The sequence below is a fragment of the Bufo bufo genome, chromosome 4 (genome assembly GCF_905171765.1).
Source record: "Bufo bufo chromosome 4, aBufBuf1.1, whole genome shotgun sequence".
Lineage (NCBI taxonomy): Eukaryota > Metazoa > Chordata > Amphibia > Anura > Bufonidae > Bufo > Bufo bufo.
In genome coordinates this window covers 199,061,558-199,080,016 of record NC_053392.1, presented here as the reverse complement: position 1 = coordinate 199,080,016, position 18,459 = coordinate 199,061,558, and the positions used below count along the sequence as shown (strand labels likewise).

The following is an 18,459-nucleotide window of genomic DNA, read 5'->3' as shown; positions in this document are numbered from 1 at the left end:
TTCCGGTTGCACGGTTTGCCCAAGGAGTCAGTTTGTGTCCAGGTTCTGGCGCGCCTTTTGCTCCCAGTTGGGGATTCATCTCTCCTTCTCCTCGGCCTACCACCCTCAGTCCAATGGGGCCGCAGAACGATCCAATCAGGCCTTGGAGCAATTCCTTCGTTGCTATGTCTCCGATCACCAAGACAATTGGGTTGACCTTCTGCCTTGGGCTGAGTTTGCCAGGAACACGGCGGTGAACTCTTCCTCTGGGACGTCTCCCTTCATGGCCAATTATGGGTTCCAACCTGCCGTGTTACCGGAGGTATTCTCTCCCCAGGATATTCCGGCTGTGGAGGATCACCTTTCCGTCCTACGTGCTTCTTGGGTACAGATCCAGAAGTCCCTTGAGGCCTCTGCGCAGCGCCAGAGACTCCAGGCTGATCGCAGACGAGCGCCTGCTCCTTCCTACCAGGTCGGAGACCGTGTATGGTTGTCCACCCGCAACCTCAACCTTCGAGTGCCCACTCCCAAGCTGGCGCCTCGCTTTGTTGGTCCCTTCCGAGTGCTTCGCAGGGTAAACCCCGTAGCCTATGCCCTTGCGCTTCCTCCTGGCATGCGGATCTCTAACGTGTTTCATGTCTCCCTGTTGAAGCCACTGGTGTGTAATCGTTTCACTTCCTCGGTTCCTCGGCCTCGTCCGGTCCGAGTGGGCAATCATGAGGAGTATGAGGTGAGCAATATCCTGGACTCACGCCTGGTCCGCGGTCGGGTGCAGTTTTTGGTCCATTGGCGTGGTTATGGTCCAGAGGAGCGTTCCTGGGTTCCCTCCGCAGATGTCCATGCTCCTGCCTTGCTCCGAGCCTTCCACGCACGCTTCCCTCAGAAACCGTTTTTTGCTCCGCGGAGGAGGGGCCCTTGAGGGGGAGGTACTGTCATGGTCTTACCTTCTTGCTGTTCTCCTTCGTTTGACATGTGCTGGCGGCCATCTTGGTTTCTGGGCTTCTTGTAGCCTTCCACCCTGCGGCTCCTCCTTCCCACTGGGAGGAGCTGGATGCCTAGCTCATATATATAGGAGGTCTGTGGCTTCAGTTCCTTGCTTGGTCCTCCTGTGTTCACATGCTTCTAAGACTGCTGCTGCTTCTGGTTCCTGATCCTGGCTTCGTCTGACTACCCTGCTGGTTCCTGATCCTGGCTTCGTCTGACTACCCTGCTGGTTCCTGATCCTGGCTTCGTCTGACTACCCTTCTGGTTCCTGATCTCTGGCCTCTCAAAGACTCTGCTTCGGTTTCACCATTCGTTTGGACTTTTGCTTTACAGCTTTATTTTCAATAAAGCCTTCTTATTTTCACTTATCTCTTGTTGTACGTCTGGTTCATGGTTCCGTGACAATATGCTCCCATCCAGACGTCATCTCTTTCAGGGAAGACCCTGCATTTTTCAACAAGATAATGCCAGACCACATTCTGCATCAATCACAACATCATGGCTGCGTAGGAGAAGGATCCGGGTACTGAAATGGCCAGTCTGCAGTCCAGATCTTTCACCTATAGAGAACATTTGGCGCATCATAAAGAGGAAGGTGCAACAAAGAAGGCCCAAGACGATTGAACAGTTAGAGGCCTGTATTAGACAAGAATGGGAGAGCATTCATATTTCTAAACTTGAGAAACTGGTCTCCTCGGTCCCCAGACGTCTGTTGAGTGTTGTAAGAAGAAGGGGAGATGCCACACAGTGGTGAAAATGGCCTTGTCCCAACTTTTTGGGGATTTGTTGACACCATGAAATTCTGATTCAACATATTTTTCCCTTAAAATGGTACGTTTTCTCAGTTTAAACTTTTGTTCCGTGATTTATGCTCTATTCTGAATAAAATATTAGAAGTTGGCACCTCCACATCATTGCATTCAGTTTTTATTCACGATTTGTATAGTGTCCCAACTTTTTTGGAATCCGGTTTGTACAATTCCTAGCATCCTCATTTCATTTCTATGATCGTGCTTAGAAGAGCAGAGCAAGTATGCATGCTGGGAGTTGTAGTTTCACAACAGTTGGAGTGCTGGAGGTTGCCTGCCCCTGTGCTAGGCTGAAAATTCATTTTCAGAGCATCTTCTACCAATGGTATGTGAAAACCACAGACCAAACACAAATGGCATCCACGTTGTGTCCACGGTTTTCATGGACCCATAGACTTAAAAGGGTTTTCCAAGGCTTTAGTACTGATGAACAGTGATGGTCAGTTCGCAGTGTTCGCCAGCGAACACATACGGGCTGCCATCTTGACTCACCCGTCTGGCGATGCACAGGTAAGCACTTACCTGTGCCTGGAGCTGGTCTGAAATCAATTGCGGTCACCGGGAGCAGGCAGTTCCGAGAACAGCCCGATGAAGGCCCCCGGCGGCTGTTCTCGGAACTGCCTGCTCCCGGTGACCGCATTTGATTTCAGACCGGCTCCCGGCACAGGAAAGGGCTTACCTGTGCATCGCCGGACGGGCGAGTCAAGATGGCAGCCCGCATGTGTTCGCTGGCGAACACTGCGAACTGACCATGACTGCTGGTGACCTATTCTCTGGATAGGTCATCAATATCTGATCAGTGGGGGTCAGATACCCACGACCTCCGACGATCAACTGTTTGAGAAGGCACTGGCACTCTTGTGAGCCCCCGGGCCTTCTCACGGCTTATCAAGCATAGCGCTGTACATTGTATAGCGGCCGTTCTTGGTATCGCGCTCAGCCCCATTCACTTCTATGCGACTGAGATGCCCCTTGGCCATGTGACCAATGAACGTGTTATCACTGGCCTAGGAAAAGCTGTGAGAAGGCCGCGGCACTACTGTAAACACCGCTGCCTTCTCACACAGCTGATTGGTGATGGTCCGACACTTGGGACCCCAACCAATCAGATACTGATGACCTATCGTGAGGATCGGTCATCAGTATTAAAGTCTTGGAAAACCTCTGTAAGGCTACATGCACACAAACGTTGTTGGTTTCCGTGTCCGTTCCGGTTTTTTTGCAGATAGGATGCGGACCTATTCATTTCAATGGGTCCGCAAAAAATGCGGACAGCACACCATGTGCTGTCCGCATCAGTATGTCCATTCCGTAGCCCCGCAAAAAAATAATAGAACATGTCCTATTGTCCGTTTTAGGCATTGTTACAATGGATCCGCAAAAAAATAAAAAGAGATGGCATCCGGATGTCATCCGTTTTTCTTTGGGCGGATCCGCAATTTGTGGACCGCAAAACACATACGGTCGTGTGCATGTAGCCTAAGACTAATGTGAGGGATCCCGAATCACTAACAAAAATAGGGCATGCTTCCGTTTTGTCACCATGGACCCATGGTCTCACTGATGTGTGAAAACACACATTAAGGTCAATGGGTATGTGTGCTGTACTTGGAGAACATCCGTGATGTGTGAAAGAGGCCTTAGGTTGGAATCACACGTGCAGTTTTTGAGGCAAAGCCAGAAATGGAACCAGTAGGAAGAAGTAGAAATCCTTACAGATTTTGCTCTGGGGCCTCAGGTTATGCCTCTTCTCCATTCTCTACACCGGGCATAGGAATGCTTCCCATACCATCCAATTAGTCATTTTACTTCATACCCTTCACTAGGGCACATCTGTGCAGATATCTAGCGCCTCGACATTTCTGAATATCTAGACCATGGGCATTGTACATGTGGCCTCCCTCATGCACAATTATTTGAGGGATGTTAGAACCAGATCTCTGTAAATCCAAGTTTAAAGAATGGGATGGGCTGAAAATGTCAGAACTTGTGCTAGTATATTGTCAAAAAGGCGTTTCCCAACTGCTGATGAGTATACAGTCTGCAAATGTACAAATGCCACGGCTGAAAGAGAGCTTCATGTAAAAGTCAACTAGTAAGGGTTTAGACAGATCCTTCTTGTACCAAGTCATAACAACCCACATCCATTTTACCCACAAGAAGCAAGCAGTTGTCATTGGTAGGGGCCCCAGCTTTTGGACCCACTACCAGTCACCCTATGAGGACATTGAAAGCTGGAATCACATTTGCAGTTTTTGACACAGTTTTTTGGGCCAAAGCCAGGAGTGAGAAATATATAAGGTTCACTTCACACATGGCAGATTTTGTTGCAGAAAATTTTTAAAGTGAGAAAATGAGTTCTATTCACCATTTTAATATTCCATACAATGTATTGAGAGCTGGAAAAAAGAAAAAAGTATTAGGGTCCATTCACCCGTCCGTAAGTGTTCTGCGGATCCGCAAAACACGGACACTATAACAGAAAATGCCTAATTTTGTCCACAATTGCGGACAAGAATAGGACATATTCTATTTTTTGGCGGAAACGGAAGCACAGATGCAAAAGTGCGGATCCGCAAACGCAGATGCGGACAGCACATTCCGGCCCCATTGAAAATGAATGGGTCTGCACCCGTTCCGCAAAATTGCGGCACGGATGCGGACCCATATTGTGGACGTGGACCCATATTGTATACTAAATGGGATGAAGTTAGAAAAAATTTAAATAAAAAACTAAACAATCCTGTTATTGTTTTCTAGGTTTGGTATTTATGCTGTTCACCAGGAGGTAGAAATTACCGTACTTTCATCCTGGGGGTCGGTACAATTAGTGACATCAAATGTATAGACTAGAAAAAAATTCTTTGCCTCGCCATATTCTGACACCCATGACTATGTTATATGTCAAATCTACAGAGCAGTGAAAGGGTGGGGGAGAACTATAGTTTTAACTGATACTATTTTAGAGTATGTATGACTTTTTGATCACTTTTAAAGGGAGTCTGTCACCAACCTGACCGGTTTTAAACCGATCACATAGTTCAGTGGGACACAAACATATGACACAGATGGTACCTTTGTTTCGTTTTTCGGATCATCCAAATTGCCCAAAAAGTCGTTTTTATGATATGCTAATGAGCCGTCGCAAGTGCCCAGGGGCGGAGAGTTGGCTGAAAGTGCCTAAGTTCTCCTGCCTCACTCGCCCCTAACTCCGCCCCTGCTGCAGCAGTGACATATGCTAAAATTGATTTTTTGATGAAAACATGACAGTTAGCCTTTAAGGCCTCTTTCACATGAGCGATGCAGAGCTTGCGTGAGTTCAGTCTATGAAATACTAACATTTTGCTTCAGTGTTTTCTGCAAATATGTCAGCTTCTAGTGTTTTTGCCACGCCGTTGCAATCAGTTTTTGATTTGTTTTTCTTCACATGTGTAAAAAACGCTCTACATCTTCTAGCAACCATTAGGCCCCTTTCACACGAGCGAGTTCCACAGATTGGACACACAGCATGTGTCAGCGAGATCACCAGTCCTGACCTCCCAGCACTGACAGGTCACATAGCATTGTATTGATTTATGATGCCATGTAACCCTTAGGCCTCATGCACACGACCGTTTGTTTTTTTTGCGGGCCGCAAAAACGGGTTCCGTTTTTCAGTGTCCGTTTTTTGTTCCGTGGGTCTTCCTTGATTTTTGGAGGATCCACGGACATGAAGAAAAAGTCGTTTTTGGTGTCCGCCTGGCCGTGCGGAGCCAAATGGATCCGTCCTGACTTACAATGCAAGTCAATGGGGACGGATCCGTTTGACGTTGACACAATATGGTGCAACTGCAAACGGATCCGTCCCCCATTGACTTTCAATGTAAAGTCAGGAGTTAATATACCATAGGATCTGAGTTTTCTCCAATCCGATGGTATATTTTAACTTGAAGCGTCCCCATCACCATAGGAACGCCTCTATGTTAGAATATACCATCGGATTTGAGTTAGAGCGTCAAAACTCAGATCCGACAGTATATTCTAACATAGAGGCGTTCCCATAGTGATGGGGATGCTTCAAGTTAGAATATACTAAGTATGTGTACATGACTGCCCCCTGCTGCCTGGCAGCACCCGATCTCTTACAGGGGGCTGTGATGAGCACAATTAACCCCTCAGGTGCCGCACCAGAGGGGTTAATTATGCGCATCATAGCCCCCTGTAAGAGATCAGGTGCTGCCAGGCAGGAGGGAGCAGACCCCCCTCCCCTGTATTTAACTCATTGGTGGCCAGTGCGGCCCCCCTCCCTCCCCAGTATTATATTCATTGGTGGCCAGTGCGGCCTACCCTCTCCCCCCCCCCTAATTAAAATAACCCCCCCATCATTTGTGGCCAGTGCGGCCTCCCCTCTCCCCTAATTAAAATCACCTTCCCCCATCATTGGTGGCAGCGGAGAGTTCCGATCGGAGTCCCAGTTTAATCGCTGGGGCTCCGATCGGTAACCATGGCAACCAGGACGCTACTGCAATTTTAGAAGCATTATACTTACCTTCGCTGTATGTGACCGGCCGGGCGCTCCTCCTACTGGTAAGTGAAAGGTCTGTGCGGCGCATTGCCTATAGCACAGACCTGTCACTTACCAGTAGGAGGATCGCCCGACCGGTCACAGACATTGCAGGTAAGTATAATGCTTCTAAAAATTGCTAAGTAAGCATGGCAACCAGGACTGCAGTAGCATCCTGGTTGCCATGGTTACCGATCGGAGCCCCAGCGATTAAACTGGGACTCTCCGCTGCCACCAATGATGGGGAAGGTGATTTTAATTAGGAAGGGGGGGGGGGAAGGGGAGGCCGCACTGGCCACCAATGATGGGGGGGGTGATTTTAATTAGGGAGGGGGGGGGGGGGGGGGGGTAGGCCGCACTGGCCACCAATGAATTTAAAACTGGGGAGGGAGGGGGGTGTGCCCCGTCCTGCCTGGCAGCACCTGATCTCTTACAGGGGGCTATGATACGCACAATTAACCTCTTAGGTGCGGCACCTGAGGGGTTTATTGTGCGAATCACAGCCCCCTGTAAGAGATTGGGTGCTGCCAGGCAGCAGGGGGCAGTCATGTACAAAGTTCTTAGTATATTCTAACTTGAAGCGTCCCCATCACCATGGGAACGCCTCTGTGTTAGAATATGCTGTCGGATTTGAGTTTTCACAAAGTGAAAACTCAGCTCTGAAAAAGCTTTTATGCAGACGGATCTGCGGATCCGTCTGTGTGAAAGTAGCCTACGGCCACGGATCACGGATGCCAATCTTGTGTGCATCCGTGTTTTTTCACTGACCCATTGACTTGAATGGGTCCGTGAACCGTTGTCCGTCCAAAAAATAGGACAGGTCATATTTTTTGGAGGGACAGGATACACGGATCACACAGGCGTTGCGGGAAAAGTTGCGGGTGCGTTGCGGGAACATGCGAGATTTTTCCGCGCGAGTGCAAAACATTGTAATGCGTTTTGCACTCGCGTGAGAAAAATCGCGCATGTTTGGTACCCAAACCCGAACTTCTTCACAGAAGTTTGGGCTTGGGATCGGTGTTCTGTAGATTGTATTATTTTCCCTTATAACATAGTTATAAGGGAAAATAATAGCATTCTGAATACAGAATGCATAGTACAATAGCGCTGGAGGGGTTAAAAAAATAAAAATAAAATTTAACTCACCTTAATCCACTTGATCGCGCAGCCCGGCATCTCTTGTCTTCATCTTAGCTGTGTGCAGGAAAAGGACCTGTGGTGACGTCACTCCGGTCATCACATGGTCCGCCACATGATCTTTTACCATGGTGATGGATCATGTGATGACCGCAGTGACGTCACCACAGGTCCTGTTCCTGCACACAGCTAAGATGAAGACAGAAGAGATGCCGGCTGCGCGAGCAAGTGGATTAAAGGGGAGTTAAATTATTTTATTTTTTTTAACCCCTCCAGCGGTATTTTACTATGCATTCTGTATTCAGAATGGTATTATTTTCCCTTATAACCATGTTATAAGGGAAAATAATAATGATCGGGTCTCTATCCCGATCCTCTCCTAGCAACCGTGCGTGAAAATCGCACCGCATCCGCACTTGCTTGCGGATGCTTGCGATTTTCACGCAGCCCCATTCACTTCTATGGGGCCTGCGTTGCGTGGAAAACGCACAATATAGAGCATGCTGCGATTTTCACGCAACGCATAAGTGATGCGTGAGAATCACAGCTCATGTGCGCAGCCCCATTGGAGTGAATAGGTCCAGATTCAGTGCGGGTGCAATGCGTTCACCTCTCTCGCCCGTGTGAACTCAGCCTTAGGCCTCTTTCACACGAGCGTGACGGATTGGCTCCAGATGCATTCAGTGAAACTCTCACAATTTTGCAAGCAAGTTCAGTCAGTTTTGTCTGCGATTGCGTTCAGATGTTTCCGCGCGGGTGCAATGCGTTTTGATGCATTTTTCACGCGCGGGATAAAAAACTGAAGGTTTACAAACATGTCTTAGCAACCATCAGTTAGGGAAGGGATGCAACCATCAGTGAAAAACGCATTGCATCCGCACTTGCTTGAAGATGCAATGCATTTTTCACTGAAGCCCCATTCACTTCTATGGGGCCAGGGCTGCGTGAAAAACACAGAATATAGAACATGCTGCGTTTTTCACGCAACGCAGAACTGTACACGGACACATTAAAATGAACGGGTCAGGATTTAGTGCGGGTGGTATGCGTTCACTTTACGCATTGCACCTGCACGGAAAACTCGCTCGTGTGAAAGGGCCCTTAGGCCCCTTTCACACGAGCGAGTATTCCGCGCGGATGCGATGCGGGAGGTGAACGCATTGCACCCGCACTGAATACTGACCCATTCATTTCTATAGGGCTGTGCACACGAGCTGTGATTTTCACGCATCACTTATGCGTTGCGTGAAAATCGCAGCATGCTCTATATTCTGCGTTTTTCACGCAACGCAGGCCCCATAGAAGTGAATAGGGTTGTTGCGGGTATCGAAATTTCGATACCCAATCGATACTTTTGTCCCGGTATCGATACGATACCGGGATTTCCGTTTTTTCGATACTGGGCTGCGCTTCTGCGCAGTCTAGTATCTCTGAACATGAGCGCGCTGCTATCGGCGCGCTCATGTTCTCTCTCAGCAGCACGGGGAGAAGGAAGCTGTCCTCCCTCCCCCTGTGCTGCTGCCGCTGCCACTAATGAGAAGAGAGGGGCGGAGGAGGGGCGGCAATGAGAAGAGAGGGGCGGAGGAGGGGCGGCAATGAGAAGAGAGGGGGTGGAGGAGGGGCGGCAATGAGAAGAGAGGGGCGGAGGAGGGGCGGGCGCACTGCGCCACCAATGATAGGATTACTATCGGAGCGATGGGAGGAGACATCAGCTTCACTAGTGGGCGTTCCTTTTCCCTGCGCTGCGATTGGACAGCGCTACAGCCAGGGAGAAGGAACGCCCACTAGTGAAGCTGATGTCTCCTCCCATCGCTCCGATAGTAATCAGCAGCATGTGGAGCAGGAGAGGAGACAGTAATGGGGCACTGCGGGCGAACGGAGCGGCGCCCAGGACTAAATGGTGAGTGCTGAGACATCGCTGGGCGCCGCTCTGTGTGGCCTAATAGTGAAAGTCTGGACTCATATACAGTAGTCAGTCTTTAACACATACAGGAGGCGGGTGCCGGCAGCAGAATCGCATTGCCGGCACCCTGCCCCTGACAGGGAGCTGCGATCAGCGGCAGTTAACTGCCGCTGATCTGCTAGTACCCGCCTCCTGTATAAAGGGGTAAAATCATTGGTGGTGCAGTGTGCCCCCCCCCCCTCAATCCCCCCATCCCATTAAAATCATTGGTGGCACAGTGCGCCGGCCCCTCTCAACCCTCCAGTATTAAAATCATTGGTGGCAGTGGCCACAGGGACCTCTCCACTCCCCCTCATTGGTGGTGCAGTGGCAGCTTCTGATCGGAGCCCCAGCTGTGTAAGCCTGGGGCTCCGATCGGTTACCATGGCAGCCAGGACTGGTTGCCATGGTAACATCCCTGATGCTGTGTGCACAAAGCACAGAGCAGCAGGGACAGTGTGGAGTCCTATTCACCCTGATAGAGATCTATCAGGGTGAATAGGAAAAGGGATGAAAGATCCCAGGTTCTAGCCCCTAAGGGGGGAAATAGTTATTAAATAAAAAGTGAAAAAAAAAAAAACACTAAAATATGAAGTATAAATCACCCCCCTTTTCCCAATTTCACATATAAAATATATAAATAAACATATTACATCGCCACGTCAGAAAAGTCCAAACTATTAAAATATAAAAAAAAAATCTAGGTGGTGAATGCCGGAACAGAAAAAATAAAATAAAAACTGCGCGATTCGCCATTTTTAAAAATGAGGAATGCACGTGGCTTTTTTTGTTTATTTTTTTCGCATGGTATCGAATGGTATCGAGTATCGCAATACTTTTTCATGGTATCGAAACCGAATCAAAAATTTGGTATCGCAACAACTCTAGAAGTGAATGGGGTTGCGTGAAAATCGCAAGCATCCGCAAGCAAGTGCGGATGCGGTGCGATTTTCACGCACAGTTGCTAGGAGACGATCGGGATGGAGACCCGATCATTATTATTTTCCCTTATAACATGGTTATAAGGGAAAATAATAGCATTCTGAATACAGAATGCATAGTAAAACAGCGCTAGAGGGGTTAAAAAAAAATAAAAGATCATTTAACTCACCTTAATCCACTTGCTCGCGTCGCCGGCATCTCCGTCTGTCTCTTTTACTGTATAGGACCTGTGGTGAGCATTAACTATGGACCTGGGATGATGTCACTCTGGTCATCACATGGTACGTCACATGATCTTTTACCATGGTGATTCACCATGGTAAAAGATCATGTGACGTACCATGTGATGACCGGAGTGACATCAAAGGTCCTTGACCTATAATTAATGCTCACCACAGGTCCTATTCAGTAAAGGGGACAGAAGGAGATGCCGGCTACGCGAGCAAGTGGATTAAGGTGAGTTAAATGATCTTTTATTTTTTTTTAACCCCTCTAGCGCTGTTTTACTATGCATTCTGTATTCAGAATGCTATTATTTTCCCTTATAACCATGTTATAAGGGAAAATAATACTATTTACAGAACACCTATCCCAAGCCCGAACTTCTGTGAAGAAGTTCGGGTTTGGGTACCAAACACGCGCGATTTTTCTCACGCGAGTGCAAAACGCATTACAATGTGTGTTCCCACAACGCACCCGCACATTTTCCCACACAACGCCCGTGTGAAAGAGGCCTTAGAGTTCTGGAATGTATTGAATAACACTGACAGCATGTCACTGTTAGGCTACATGCACACGACAGTATGTGTTTTGCGGTCTGCAAATTGCGGATCCTCAAAAAACAAAACAAAAAAAAAAAACGGATGATGTTCCATATGGCATCCGTTTTTTTTTGCGGATCCATTGTAATAATGCATATCCTTGTCCGCAAACTAGAAAGACATACTGATGCAGATAGCACACGGTGTGCTGTCCACGTTTTTTGCGGACCCATTGAAATGAACGGGTCCGCATCCTATCCGCAAAAAAAAACGGAACGGACACGGAAACAAACAACGTTTGTGTGCATGCAGCCTTACACAATACATTCCAGACCTCTAAGGGTTACATAGCATCATAAATCAATATAACGCTATGCGATCCTTTCAGTGCCAAGTAGGTCAGGATGGGAGCTCTTGCTGACACACGCTGCGAGTCCAATGCGTCGAACTCGCTCGTGTGAAAGGGGCCTTAAACAAAATCGCATTGCATCCAGATGCCTTCGGATTTAATATGCAGTCACATTCATTTCTATGGAGCCAGGACCGCATTAAACACACAATATAGAACATGCTGAGATTTTTCCTGAACGCAGAGATGATCAGCAATAACGGTCGTGTGCATATACTCACTGATATGGATGGGTCAGGAATTAGTCCAGAGCACACCTGGACGGAATCATTCATGTGAAAAAGGCCTTAGGCTTATTTCACACAAGCGAGTCTCCTGTCTGGACGCAGTCCGTTTTACAATGGGCAGCATAGTGCCCGGACTGAACCCTGCCCCATTTAGGTCAATGTGTATATGTACATGAGCACTGTTTATCGCTACCATCTGTCCGTTTTTCACGCAGGACTGGTTCATTCAAGTCAAAGAAAACTGACGGCACATGAATGGCATCCGGACGCAGTCTTTCACTGATGGTTGCTGGGAGATGCTGCGTGTTAGGGTACTTTCACACTTGCAGTGCTGGATACCATTTGTAAACGGATCCGGATGTGGATCCGTCTCACAAATGCATTGCAATACCGGATCCGTCTCTCCGGTTGTCATCCAGAAAAACGGATCCGGTATTTATCTTTTTCACATTTTTAAAAGGTTTGCGCATGCGCAGACCGCAAAACCGGATCCGTTTTTCCTGAACACTTGGTGCCGGATACAGCATTAATGCATTTCAATGGAAAGTAATGCCAGATCTGGCATGTGTTCCGGAATTTTGGACGGAGAAAATACCGCAGCATGATGCGGTATTTTCTCCGTCCAAAAACCGTACAGTGACTGAACTGAAGACATCCTGATGCATACTGAACGGATTGCTCCCCATTAAGAATGCATTAGGATAAAACTCAATACCGGAAAAGTTTAACGCTAGTGTGAAAGTACTCTTATTCTTCATGAGCATGAAAAACGGACGTGAACCTGATGGAAAAAAACTGAAGCATGGAATGATCTCGTGGACGATACCGATACTGAATACAACTGAGGCTACTTTCACAGTAGCGTATTTTGCGGATCCGTCATGGATCTGCAAAAACGCTTGCGTTACAATAATACAACCGCATGCATCCGTCATGAACGGATCCAGTTGTATTATGTCTTCTATAGCCATGACGGATCCGTCTTGAACACTATTGAAAGTCAATGGGGGACGGAGCCGATTTCTATTGTGGCAGAGAAAACGGATCCGTCCCCGTTGACTTACATTGTGTGTCAGGACGGATCCGTTTGGCTCAGTTTCATCAAGCGGACAGCAAAGCAGTGTTTTGGTGTCCGCCTCCAGAGCGGAATGGAGACTGATCGGAGGCAAACTGATGCATTCTGAGCGGATCCTTTTCCATTCAGAATGCATTGGGGCAAAACTGATCCGTTTTGGACCTCTTGTGAGAGCCCTGAACGGATCTCACAAACAGAAAGCCAGAACGCCAGTGTGAAAGTAGCCCGACATGAAAAATCATCAGTTTTTCACTAAACAGACCCTGACACTTTCCATATTGCTCATGTAAAAGAGACCTATATTTTAATAGTTTGGGCATTTTCGGATGTGTCGATACCAATGATGTTTTTTCCCCCCTTAGAATTATTATTTGTAAAACAGGAAAAGGGGAATACTTTGAATTTTTTAAACTCCCCCCCCCCTTATTTTAATGTTATTTTTAGTGCCCCTAGGACACTTGAACATGTGATCATTGGATCACTTATACCATACACTGCAATCAAATAGTATTGCAGTCTATGGCAACATCTCTGTGTTCCTATTGAGCACTTAAAGGGAACCTGTCACCTTGAAAATGCAGCCGCCTATGGAACAAAATGAGCTGAGCTGGTTGATATATAGCTTTTTGACAAAAGATTCAGTAAAACTTGTACTGTATTCATTTAAAGCTCTGCACATTCTGCTCTTTGAAGTCCAGGGGGCGGTCCTATCAGTGATTGACATCCTGGTCTCTATGACTGTGTATACGGAGATAGCTGTCAATTAGGCATGAGCGAATCGACTTCGGATAAAATATCAGAAGTCGATTTGCATAAAACTTTGTTAGAATACTGTACGGAGCAAGAGGTTTAATAGTAGAAATTAATTTCTGAAGTTATTACTTCGTGAAGTCTCGCGAGACTTCGTGTAATAACTTCAGCTCATCGGTCCATATAGAATTCTAACAAAGTTTTATGCGAATCGCATTGGGATGTTTCATCCAAAGCCGATTCACTCATCCCTACTGTCAATCACTGATAGGACTGCCTCCTTACTTCAAAGCCCAGAAAGAGCAGAAATTTAAAGAGGACCTGCCACCGCTCCTGACATGCCCGTTTTAATAGCTTCATATATTCCCTATGTAATAACAATCCTGGAGTATCTATTCTTCTGTCTCTATGTTATGCCATTCCTTTATTATTTCTACTAGCAGTCTGCAGTAAGGGTACAGAGGGGTGGTAACCAGTTGAGGGGGGGGGGGGGGAGGGTACCTGTACAGTAACTGGTTACCACCCCCCTGTACCCTTACTGCAGACTGCTAGCAATTATTCATAACTTCTAGTAGAAATAGAGGAACGGTACAACATACAGACATAAGAATAGATGCTCCAGAACTGTTATTACATAGGGAATGCATGAAGCTATTAAAACAGGCATGTCAGGAGTGGTGACAGGTCCTCTTTATATGAATGAAATAAAAGGTTTACTAAATCTGCTCAGCTCCTCCTGCTCAATAACATGGTGCCTGCGGCTGATACACCATGTTCGATAGGATAGGTTTCGTTTAGTGGGGTTCTCTGGACTTTCAAACAAAGTCGGTCTGCCTTCTGACCTGGTGGGACGAGTATGGCTTACCCCTCCATCAGGCTGACGATTTTGCTGTCCTCGTTGCGCTCACAATGGCTGAGGGCTCTTCGGCTCAGGCTTTCAGTTTTCCTGTTCAGCCGCGTATCCAGTAAGGTAGGGCAAGTACTGACCAAACTCTTCCCACAACAGGGCAGCAGGCAAAGTGTTTTTAAAGCCCAGAGAAACCCTTTCATAGAAGTTTTACTATGGCCTTCAGAAAGCTCCAGACCACCACAGCAACCAAATGGCTCCCAAGATCTAGCTGCGGGTTACTGGAGGGAGTCCATGGTTGCAATCAATGTTAAATGTCTATGCTCTGAGTCATCCCTGATGACAGACACTGCCGGTGGATATCCTCTGTGTGAATCAGCAAGCACCCACCGGTTATAGCGCCCACTCAGCTCCTGACTGGGCACCCCAACGTCTGCTGTGACCAAGTTGACCAGTAAAGACTTGGAGGTGAAAGTAAAAACCATACCAGCACCTTACAAGTTCCTGTGTCTCATTTAAGTGTTCACAATGGAGTTACTCAAATCCAGCGACTACCCAGAATGCTCTTGGAAAAGAGTTAGAGTTGTCATCTTTTTATTGTACTACATGTACCAACATTACCCAGGGCAGCTAGCATAAACCCTGTGCCGCCAGCAGAAACAACCATAAGCCAGCGGGAGCCAGAGTCACCCCGGGAGCCAGCGTCACCCCGGGAGCCAGCCAGGAGCCAGCGTCGCCCTGGGCGCCAGCGTCACCCCGGGAGCCAGCGTCACCCCGGGAGCCAGCGTCACCCCGGGAAACAGCGTTACGCCAGGCGCCAGAAGATAGCACTGGTAGCATGGGGCAAATTCTAACATACACTGTCACTTGGATGACCAACAAGTGGCAGCATGACCCAATAAATCTCATTACCACAAATCTGTCCAGGAAATCTCTACACTACAACATAAGGTGGTAAATCAGAGGCACTCCAGACTGCTCACCCTTTGAAGTACGCCTTGACCCGGACTTGGTGGGAGTGATCAGCGGGCTGGGACATGGTGCTGTCCCTCTGTGTCGGCATGTCCTCCACAAGTGAAACTCACAGCGCCCGCCGGGTACCCGCACAGCCCCGAATCCTAGCACAGCCTGGAAGAGCGTACCAACATGCACACATCCGGGGGAGGGGACTGCCCTGCCCTACACACAGCCTCACTCTCGGGGTAGGTAGAGAGGCAGTCAGTCACACGGCAGCGCAATGCATCCTCCCCTCCCCACACAGCAATGTGCCCGCTGCCCACGGGAGAGCCGCATTCTGTTCCTGCTGTTTACACGGCGGGGCTGCAGCGTGCGGGGAGCGGATGTTACGTACACTGCACCTGGGAGGACTTCATGGCTACAGGTCGCTAATGGGGGCTTCTGCCGGTTACGGTGTATTTCCCACTTTGCGGCATTCATGTGTCACGTGACCTTAGTAAATTGCTAGGCTTCAGTGTAAACTTTGCTTTTTGCTGCATTTTTCCACCAGTGTCTAGTGGCTGGGAGTAAGTACCTGACTGTATGAACTCCATGCAGTCTCCATAATGGAGCATTCACATGACCATATCCGTTTTTGCAGTCCACAAAATACAGATGCAGTCGGCGTGCATCACACGTTTTTCACGGGCCCCATTGTTTGCAAAATGGACAAAATAGGACAATTTGCAGGATGAGGACAGAAGGGTGACAATTTTAGCGGCTCCATAGAAATGAATATGTCTGCCTGCGATCTATAAAAAATATCTGATTATCGCTATGCAAAAAAAAAGGATCCGTGAAAAACAGCTGGGCTGATTCACATCTGCGCTTGACTGATCTAGCACAGCCCCCGTTGACTATAGTGGGATCTGCTTTGATCTGGCCGCCTTCTGGCATAGGTATCTGCTTCAGCCTGGCAAAATGATCTGCAGCCAGATCCCATTATAGTCAATGAGATCTGGTGGTGGACAATGGCTATGCCAAATCCGGTGAACTCCTCTGCCGGATCCCTTACGCAGATGTGAATCTGTTTCTTTCTCACTTCCATCAATAGAAAGGTCTATTCTCATCGTCAAAAAAAAAAATGAAAATAATAGAAGCTGTGGTGAGACATGGATCCATGAAAAAAACAAAAAAAACGGATGTGTGAATAGCCCTACTGACTTGTATGGGTCAGTATGCTATGTACTTTAAAAACGGTTAGCACAGCTGTGTGTAAAACGGTCTGTGTGATGGCAGACGGGGAAGAGCCTAGTGGAATCTGTGGGGCATTCTTATGGCATATTACAGCGCTCACTAGTTTCTCTATGCGCTGCTCCGTTTGCCAACTGTGCCCCCCGTTCACTTTTCCTGCCTGGTATGTAAATTAATGGCATTGGTACAGGGAGGAGGAGACGGCAGTTTTTTTCTCCCTTCTCCGCTGCGATTGGACCTTGCTACAGCCAGGTCCTTCCTGTACCGATGGTATGAATTTACATACCAGGCGGGAAAAGTGAACAGGAGGCATAGCGGGCGAAATGAGCAGCGCATACAGAAAATAGTAAGCGCTGTAATATGCCATAAGCATGACCCATGATAGGTCTTCTTTAAAGAGGACCTTTCACCTCTCCTGACATGCATTCCTGACAATAGCTTCATGCATTCCCCATGTAATAACAATTCTGGAGCATCTATTCTTATGCCTGTATGTTGTCCCATTCCTTTATTATTACTACTAGAAGTTATGAATGAATTGCTAGCAGTCAGCAGTAAGGGCACAGGGGGGTAATAACCAGTTGTGGGTGTGTCCCTGCATAGTCTGACTGTATCCAATCAGTGCTGCTATGTTCAGTCTGTGCAGGTATACCCCCCCAACTGGTTACCACCCCCCTGTACCCTTACTGCTGACTGCTAGCAAATTCATAACTTCTAGTAGAAATAATACATGAATGGCACAACATAGAGACATAAGAATAGATGTTCCAGAACTGTTATTACATGGGGAATGTATGAAGCTATTAAAACAGGCATGTCAGGAGTGGTGACAGGTCCTCTATAAAGGAGTTGTCAGTTAAAGGGGTTGTCCAGGATCAAAGATTTTTTTTTTTTAAAGTGTACTCACTGTTAACCGGTGATTCTAGGTCCCCCCATATGTTTTAAGGTATTTTCGCCATTTCTACACGGCTCCGACGGTCCCCCACGCACTGTTTACATCTCTGTTTATTTTTGTCTAACTTCCTGCCGCTCTGCACTGTGGGTCCCAGCGCAGCATCACGTGCTTTCAGACGACTCTCCTCTCCGCCCTGACTCCGCCCCCTCATTGCTATTCAGTCTCCTGCCGCACATCGCATCCGCCTACCTTGAATCATATTCAGCCTCCTGCCGCACATTTTTCCCCTCCTTAGTAACGCCCATAAACTCCTCCTGGCTCAGTCCTCAGAGTATTGCTTCTATCTCCAGCCTGCTGCCCCATTTGCCTGCATTGGAGGCGTTTACTATGCTAATTAGCATAGTTCCCTTGCCTCCTTCATTATGAACAACACGCCCTGCCTGGTGACGTCACCGGACTGGAGGGGCGTGGCTTAGCGCAATCTGTTGCCGACTCCGAGCGCTCTGCATAATGTCTGTGGCTGATGGTGACGTCACCGGGCTCCCTCGGAAGCGGATGAAGCGGCTTCGCTCTGCAGAAGAGACCCGGTACGTCATTGAATGTGAGAAAAGTCTTACTTCCGGCTGAGAACTTGTGCAATGAATACGGGGCATCAGAAAAGTATGGGAAAGGTAGGACAGTCATGTAGGAGATATGTATGTCCTTGTTAAACAATTAAACCAAAGTCCCCAATCCTGGACAACCCCTTTAATAGACAGTCCCCCGGAGTAACAGTGTGGACATACCATAAAAGGAGGGGGGAGAGGTGAGTGTCCCACTGCGGCTGAATGGACACCGCCACTGATATAAACAAGCCTCATCTAGTGTAGCAGCTAATAGTATTGTGACTGCCCCAATTGATGACTAACCCCTGCACCTAACTACCCGTCCTAATACTAGTTAGAACTCCTGAACATCGCATCTTAGCGT

At 47.8% G+C, this 18,459-nt stretch overlaps 1 protein-coding gene across 1 annotated transcript in view; it reads right to left on the bottom strand.

Annotated features, from left to right (window-relative positions):
• The window catches only part of PRKCI (protein kinase C iota), a 111,666-nt gene extending 95,945 nt beyond the window's left edge, over window positions 1-15,721 (bottom strand). The window contains exon 1 of the mRNA XM_040428216.1: window positions 15,389-15,721. Within this exon, the coding sequence (XP_040284150.1) occupies window positions 15,389-15,468 (80 nt within the window). The 5' untranslated portion in view covers window positions 15,469-15,721. The remainder of the gene's footprint in view (window positions 1-15,388) is intronic.
• Window positions 15,722-18,459: the final 2,738 nt, after the last annotated feature.